The sequence below is a fragment of the Rhinolophus sinicus genome, chromosome 16, assembly GCF_057876585.1.
Source record: "Rhinolophus sinicus isolate RSI-liver-muscle chromosome 16, RSI-T2T, whole genome shotgun sequence".
NCBI lineage: Eukaryota > Metazoa > Chordata > Mammalia > Chiroptera > Rhinolophidae > Rhinolophus > Rhinolophus sinicus.
In genome coordinates, this window is record NC_142516.1 from 32,564,428 (window position 1) to 32,572,953 (window position 8,526).

At 42.4% G+C, this 8,526-nt stretch overlaps 1 protein-coding gene across 1 annotated transcript; it reads left to right on the forward strand.

Moving 5' to 3' along the window:
- The first annotated feature begins 2,930 nt into the window (after positions 1–2,930).
- Positions 2,931–4,064, forward strand: CCL21 (C-C motif chemokine ligand 21). The gene is made up of 4 exons (XM_019732551.3): positions 2,931–3,088; positions 3,187–3,307; positions 3,396–3,566; positions 3,648–4,064. Exons 1-4 carry the CDS (start codon positions 3,022–3,024, stop codon positions 3,679–3,681), a joined length of 393 nt encoding a protein of 130 aa, XP_019588110.3. The 5' UTR covers positions 2,931–3,021; the 3' UTR covers positions 3,682–4,064.
- Positions 4,065–8,526: the final 4,462 nt, after the last annotated feature.

Here is an 8,526-nt window from a genome sequence, read left to right on the forward strand (position 1 = left end):
ATTCAGCAGCAGGTTAGATGAAGCAGAGGATCAAATCAGCTATTTAGAAGACAAGGTAGCAGAAAACACCCAATCAGAACAGCAAAAAGAAAAAAGAATCCAAAAAGTGAGGACAGTTTAAGTGACCTCTGGGACAACGTCAAGCATACCAACATTTGCATCCAGAAGGAGAAGAGAGAAAGCAAGGAATTGAAATCTTATTTGAAGAAACAATGACAGAAAACTTCCCTAGCCTGGTGAAGAAAATAGATATATAAGCCCAGGAAGCGCAGAGAGTACCCAAAAAGATGAACCTAAGGAAGCCCACACCGGGCCGGCCCGGTGGCTCAGGCGGTTAGAGCTCCATGCTCCTAACTCCGAAGGTTGCCAGTTCGATTCCCACAAGGGCCAGAGGGCTCTCAACCACAAGGATGCCAGTTCCACTCCTCAAATCCTGCAAGGGATGGTGGGCTCCGCCCCTTGCAAATAAGATTGAACATGGCACCTTGAGCTGAGCTGCCGCTGAGCTCCCTTCGCAAGGGATGGTGGGCTGTGCCCCCTGCAACTAGCAACGGCAACTGGACCTGGAGCTGAGCTGCGCCCTCCACAATTATGATTGAAAGGACAACAACTTGACTTGGAAAAAATCCTGGAAGTACACATTGTTCCCCAATAAAGTCCCGTTCCCCTTCCCCAATAAAATCTTAAAAAAGAAGCCCACACACCAAGACACATAATAATTAAAATGCCAAAGGTTAAAGACAAAGAGAGAATCTTAAAAGCAATGAGAGAAAAGGAACCGTGTATCTCCGAAAATAAGACCTAGCTGGACCATCAGCTCTAATGCGTCTTTTGGAGCAAAAATTAACATAAGACCCAGTATTATATTATATTAAATTATATTATATTATATTATAAGACCTGGTATTATATTATATTATACCCAGTATTTTATATTATACTATATTATACTATAAAGACCCAGTCTTATATTATATTAAAATAAGACCAGGTCTTCTATTAATTTTCGCTCCAAAAGACACATTAGAACTGATAGTCCAGCTAGGTCTTATTTTCGGGGCAACACGGAATTAGTTATCTACAAAGGAACTCCAATAAGACTGCCATCTGATTTCTCAACAGAAGCTTTGCAGGCCAGAAGGGGTTAGCAGGAAAAAATTCAAAGTAATGAAAAGTAAGGACCTACAACCAAGATTACTCTACCCAGCAAAGCTATCATTTAGAATCAAAGGATGGATAAGGAGCTTCTCAGACAAGAAAAAGCTCAAGGAGTTCATCACCACCAAACCAGTATTACAAGGAATGTTAAAGGGACTTCTTAAGAAGAAAAATTTTTTAAAGATGAAAAACATGATAATAAAATGACAATAACTACATAGCTATCAACGATTAATTTCAATGTAAATGGATTACATGCTCCAATCTACATTGCTGTGTACAAGAGACGGAAAGACACACAGACTGAAAGTGAAGGATGAAAAAAGACATTCCATCAAAATGGAAATCTGAACACCCTTGTTCATTGTATCATTATTCACAACAACTAATATATGGAAATAATTTAAGTGTCTGTTGATGGATGAATGGATAAAGAAGATGTGGCATACTCATATACATACAATGCAATATTATTCAACCATAAAAAAGAAGGAAACCCTACCATGGAATAAAGAAAATAAGTCAAAAACATAGAAACAGAGTAGAATGGCGGTTGCCAGGGGCTGTAGGGTGAGGAAAATGGAGAGGTGTTTGTCAAAGCGCACAAACTTTCAGTTTTAAGATGAATAAGTTCTGAGAATTGAATGTACACATGCTGATTGTAGTTAATAATACTGGATTGTATACTTTAAATTTGCTAAGACTGTAGATCTTAAGCATTCTTACCACAAAAAAAGAAAAAGAAAAACGTAACTATGTGTGAAGTAATAGAAGTGTTAATTAACTTGATTGTGGTAATTATTTCACAATATATACACATATAAAATCATCATGTTGTACGTTTTAAATATATGCAATTTTATTCATTGATTATACCTCAGTAAAGCTGGGGAAGAAACATAGGGGAAATCGTCATGGCCTTGGATTTGTCAATGGTTTCTTAAAATGACACCAATAGCACAGGCAATAGAAGAAAAAATTAATAAACTGGACTTCATCAAAATTTTGTGCATCAAAGGACACTATCAAGAGAGTGAAAAGACAACCCACAGAATGGGAGGAAATATTTGCAGATCATATATCTGATAAGAGTGTATTATTCATAATTTACAAAGAACTCTTACAATTCAATAACCAGGTTTACATTTTAGGAAATGTTCTCAGCCTGCTGGAAGAAGGGAGACATCCTGGAGCCCAAAGTGCAGCGAGAAGGAAATCACAGTGTTCTGGGGCACAGGTGGTGAGGCCTGCACCATAAAGGTGCCTGGGAATGAAAGAGGGCCTGACCAGGTAGACTCAGCCGGCTTGGGCACTGACTACCGTGTTTCCCCGAAAATAAGACCTAGCTGCACAATCAGCTCTAATGCATCTTTTAGAGCAAAATAAATATATTAAAATAAGACCGGTCTTTATAATATAATACAATATAATATAATATAACATAACATAACATAACATAACATAACATAACATAACATAACATAACATAACATAATATAATATAATAATATAATATGATGTAATGTAATGTAATATAATATAATATAATACTGGGTCTTATATTAATTTTTGCTCCAGAAGACTCATTAGAGCTGATGGTCCGGCTAGGTCTTATTTTCGGGGAAACACGGAGCTGTCAAGTTGTAATTTAAGCATTCTAATGAGGGCTGGATGCCAAGTCAGGATTTTTTTTTTGTTTTGAAAAAGGAAATGGATAGAGAGCCCTATTCTTGCATGGGGATGGGAAAGTGAAAGTGTCCGCCTGCAATAAATAGACAGCAGACCAATCCCAGCCCACACACTCCAGGACCCCTAACTTGTAGCTGCTCAGCTCTGGCCTCATACTCATCCTCTACCACAGCCATGGCTCAGTCACTGGCTCTGAAACTCCTCGTCCTGGTCCTGGCCTTCTGCATCCCCCGGACCCAAGGTATCAAGGAAATTTTCTAAGATGGGGGCATAGGGCTGGAGAGGCCTGAGAGGGAGTCTACAAATGGCCCCTGGCTCCCTGTGAACCCCACTCTGCAGGCAGTGATGGAGGGGCACAGGACTGTTGCCTCAACTACAGCGTAAAGAAGATTCCCACCATGGTTGTCCGCAGCTACCGGAAGCAGGAGCCAAGTTTGGGCTGCCCCATCCCAGCTGTCTTGTGAGTGGGTACAAAGGAGTGGGTGCAACTGAATGGGGAGGGCATGGTGGGCAAGACTAGGACAGGCTTGCTAATACCCGACCCCCAGGTTCTCAACTTGGAAGCGCTCTCAGCCAGAGCTATGTGCAAACCCCAAGGAGGCCTGGGTGCAGAAGCTGATGCAGCATCTGGACACGGCCCCAACCACACGGAAACCAGCCCAGCGCTGTAAAAAGGACAAGTCTGGCAAGAAGGGAAAGGGATCCAAAGGCTGTAAGAAGTGAGGAAGCTGAAGGGATGGGAGGAGGGAAGGGAAGGGGAGCCTTCATCAGTCCTTCAAACCCCTCTTCTCTCCTGTCAGGACTGAACAGCCACAGACCCGAAAAAGGCCATAGCTCAGTGACCAGCCTGGAGCCCAGGAGGTCCCCATCAGCCTCACCAGGGTTTGGAGCCCCAATCCAAGGGTCAAGAAGCGAGCGAGGAGAGAGAGAGGACTCGGGGGCCCCAGAGCAGCCATCCCATGCCGGCCTTGCCTCACCCCTTCTCCTGCTTCAGCCATTCCTTTTGTATTCCCAGCCCTACCTGCATGGCTGAACTGCCCACACCCGGCCAGGCCCAAAGAGGCAGAAAAAGGAATGTGAGAGGAGGCAGCAGGACTGTCCCCTCTGAGGAAAGTCACTCAGGACACTGGACCTGAACCCACCCCTTACTGCACCCCACCTCTTCCTTGTAAACATGATTTATACGTAACTGAATAAAAAGCTGTTCTGGCCTCCCACCCTGTGTGTTCCTGTGTTGTTGTGTCCATGGGGAAGCCAGTGTCACTACAGGGTAAGGTCACCATAGTCTGGTGTCCTGGCTGAGAGCTCAGATTGGTGAATTCTATGTTCTCACCTATCCCAAGAGTTTCCTTTCTTCCCAGGTACCCAGACCTGTGGGCAACAGAAGGGAAGCTGACAGGCAGGGTGGAACCTGGGTTGCTCCCCGTCTTTGAGAAATTCCTGCCAGTGGAGAGATGGTGGACCCAGAGCACACACCCCCAGTGGCTCTGCAGGCCTCCGAGACCCTGAAGAGATCCCTTCCCTGATTATATCCAGTATTTTCTCACTCCCAGCTCTATCAGAGTCTGCCTCCCCTTTCTAGAGGCTCACTACACGCAAACCTCCAAGTACCTCTGTCACCAGCACCTTGGCTTCTTGCAGTCTCCCAGGAGGGAAATCAAGAGCTATCACTGCAAGAAAGTTCAGGCAAGAGGCAAAAGTGTATTAAGCTTGCGCACAAGGGAAGCAACACCAAGAAAGGAAAGGAAAGTCTCCTCAAGAGAAGTTGGGGCCGGGTTTTAAAGAGAGCTAGGCAGGATAAAAGCTGTATCTAGGCAAGTAAAGGCGGAGGTTTTATGGCACCTGTGCAGTACGGCTACATGCTTCTTTATGGTCGCATGTTTCATTATCATGGTAAATTTCCACCCCTATGCATGATTTTTAGTATTTAAATTAGGGAAAGGTCACCTTAGGAATAAATACTCTTGGGCCTTACTGCTTATGTGCAGTGAAAGATCTGCTGGTATGCAGGTCTTTATGGTTTGCCTCCCAAGGCTCCTTAATGCTCATCGGTGATACCCAATTTTCTTGTGAAAAGGCTGGATTTTCATTAGTCAGCTGACCTTTCTGACTAACTTAATATTAGGAAGTTGCCCTCCTGTCTCACCTCTTTGGGAGGGTCTCCAGGAGGGAGGCTGAAGCCTGGGCCCACCTGTAACACAGGCAAACACAATTCTACTGAAACATATCCTAGTCAGAGTTTCAGCCCTGGGAGCCCTTCAGAGTCCGTATTGCCTCCCAAAAACCCAACAGGACTCCCTTCTGTCCCAATCAATACAGCATGGCCCCTGGCATCTTTTGTTTGTTTGTTTGTTTGTTTGTTTGTTTAATGGGGCTCTATTCCCATCTGGGCTTCTTGACTCCCTCAGCTTCTTTCCAGTTGGGAAAGCCTCCTGCCATTCCTTTCTTTTCACCTTTCTCCCCTGGCTGAGGACCAAGTTACTTTAGTCACTTTAATCTCTTGACACCAAGGACTAAGTCTCCTGTGGCAGGTACTTGGAATCCCAGAATTCAGATGTAAATTAGGCTCCTCTCCAAGAAAACTCCCGCCTGGCTCTCCTCTACCTCTTCCTCCCAAGAAAAGAGATACTCCTAGTCCCCCTTCACCCCTAGGTAGGGAGTGGGAGGACTATCAGATGGGGCCAGGCCATGTGGGAAAAAAGGGAACAGATCTTGGGAAAGGGGCAAGAATCTAGAGGTGGCTGCCTCACCACCTTAACCTTCTACGGGAGCCTGAGCATGTCACAGCACCCACCACTTATCATAATGTCTTTAAAGTATTTGCTATCTGCTCCTCCTAAGGCAGGTGAAGACAGGGGATCCTCCCTACCTATCCTCATGCAGCAGGTGTGATCATAGCCTACAAACGCAGATGTGCAAGAATTACTGCGTTTTACAATGTTCTTGCAATGAACTTAATTCCTACTCCGAATCACTGCACCAGTGTGCTAGTGAGAAAGTCAGCACCAGACACTCTTGGGATCCCATCTGCCGAGGGCTGTGCAAAAGTCATAGAAACACAAGGTACAAGGGAGGCTTCTGTCCGGCTGCTACAACATCCTATCACTGGCAGCAACCTTACCAGTAAATACTGTGGTTCCAGCAGGTATGACTAGCTAGGTCTTGGACCCTCAAACTGTTAGCTCTATGCCACATTTGAGACATGGGAAGTCATGTCTCATGTCTGTGGGCTTGGACCTGGTTTCCCCAGATACCCCACAGAGCCATCTACTCAGGTCCTGCCACTTACTTCATCACAACCAGGGATTAGAGCCTATTGCCCACGCTCACTGGACCTACACACCAATCCCTTCCACAGGCTTAAAGAACTCTCCAAAACTCTTCCTGTCGCCAGCCCCTTCAGGATATAACCTCTTCCGAGTTTGCTTTAGACTTTTACAAAGGTAAAAGGGCCTTTGACATCAGAATGCCTATACTCTCAGCCCCGCCGAAACCCTTGCTTATTCTAAAGAGAAAAGAAAAACATAAGCAGAACAAATAAAACTTCATATTTCACTAAATTATCCTGCCACACTTGCATGCCTCGTATTTGCCTCCAGCCCTGCCCTGAATAGACATGCAATATATAATTTATCATTAGAGAATGAATAGCCACTCTCCTGGTCTGCCTTCATCTGTTCTTTCTTCTTTCTGTAAGATGCGTAATTCAAAAAGTATCAAATAATACATATTTGTGGTTTAAAAATATCAAAAAGTATAAATAGGCTTATTCTGAATAACCATTTACTGCAGCTTTTAACTCTTAAGCTACTTCTTCTAGGAGTTGATGCCATATCTAAATACTTTGTTCATATTTCTGTTTCTTGATTTATCTATTTTAAGCATTACCAATTGACTGCCTATCATAAAAAGTGTAGATTTAGCTCTCTTACCAACCCTCCTCTCCTGTCACCCTATCCTCTAAATATAGTTATGCCACTATATTTAGATCATGATCAGAGACCATGTAAATGTTGCTCACTGCAAGAGAGATGTGTTCTACGCTTAACTTTTCCTTTGTCATTCAGCTTTCTGGTTTTCTTTTTTTATTTCTAATTGTTCTTCCCTTTTTTAATACCTCTATCTCACCATTATCATGTCCTCAATATTTTTCAAATGCTTCATCATATTAGGATTAAAGACTTAATGTTTAAAATACATGTAATAGAAGTAAACATAGGTGAGAGTGTTTATAACCTTGAGGTAAAAAAGAGCTCCTTAAACAAAACGTAAAACCAATGGAATATTAACCATAAGGGAAAAGATCAACACTATTAAATTCAAAGGCAAAAAGAAGTTCAGAATAAGGATGGCAAATTAAACACACACATTTATTTTTATCCTTCCTGAGCCCCAACCAAAACTACAAAAAATTTTCTGTTACGTGTGTTTATAGACATAAACCCACAAGGACCCAAATGGGACATGAGAGAAAGGTAACTTTTCAGAAGACTGCTGCTTAGACAAGTAAATTTCGGTAAAAATAGGTATAAAGCAAAAAAAACAAAATTATAAATTTGGAGGACTTCCAATGCCTTGCTCATGCATACAGTAAAAATACTTTGCTGACTACTAGCATTCCAGTGTTCAATAGAAACACAAGTAATGGCTTCTACTAGAAATGTAAAAAGAAAAGAAGAAAAAAAAATTCTAAGGATCAATCATCCCCAAAATTTAAAAAAATCATCATCCCCAAACATGAAAACTCATTGTAATCCTTGGAATCCTGAGTTTTCCTTTAACACTGAAGCATTTCATTGCTTTGAAACTAAATCATCACTACACCTGAAACAAAAATAAAACAAAACAAAAAAAACTGAATCATCAACTACCTTCTAACAATAAGTTATCCTCAAGGCTATCCAGAAAATTACTAAAACCATGTTTTTAAATGACTTTACCATTATCCCATCCATGAAATGGTCACACACACACACACACACACACACACACACACACACTTATGAAATGGTAGGCCAGCTCCTGCTTATCAATGTTGCCTCAGAATCTGAAGCCTCCTGCTCACCTTGGTTCACTCCTTCCTGGTGAATCCTTTCAAGGCCTCTTTGACACAAACGTAAAGGATGAACTGGGCTACCAGGATCTTGCAGAATTACAGGTAGTAGAAAATCTTAACGTGGGTCATATGAACCTAAAACTAATTGCAAACTAAGCAACCAGATTTCTTAACACTCCACTCACTGCTCCCCACACACTTTGGCTAACCACTATTTCATTCATTACTCATCAATCCAGCCCTTTGGAGGGACATGATCACAAATGACAGTTAGGTTCTTTCTTTCAATACCTTCCTTTAAAAAGAGTGAAAATGGGGGCAGCATGGGATGACCAACACAGCATCACTGACATACTGTTCTTGGCATCTTCTGCCTTGTTTTATGGCACAGGAAGGTCAGAAGGATGGGGTCTAGAATTGTTATTCATGAAAGCTCAAAATGAATTTGTCTCCTAGCCATAATCACGTATGAAACATGTGTGCAGTTTCAGCTGACCTCTTTTGTGAAGTTCCTTTTCTTGTCCACGTAGTCAGATGTTATTTCTCCTTGTACTTTGGGACAAAGTGATGCTGTTTTGTTAAAAATCATCAGTGCTTCTGTCCTTTTGCATCAGTCCATTTTT

Excerpts from the sequence above, each read along its gene's own strand:
- CCL21 (XM_019732551.3), top strand. The coding sequence starts at position 3,022 with ATGGCTCAGTCACTGGCTCTGAAACTCCTCGTCCTGGTCCTGGCCTTC. Across the intron at positions 3,308-3,395 it reads TGCCCCATCCCAGCTGTCTT|GTTCTCAACTTGGAAGCGCT; the intron begins GTGAGTGGGTAC and ends CCCGACCCCCAG. Across the intron at positions 3,567-3,647 it reads GGATCCAAAGGCTGTAAGAA|GACTGAACAGCCACAGACCC; the intron begins GTGAGGAAGCTG and ends CTCTCCTGTCAG.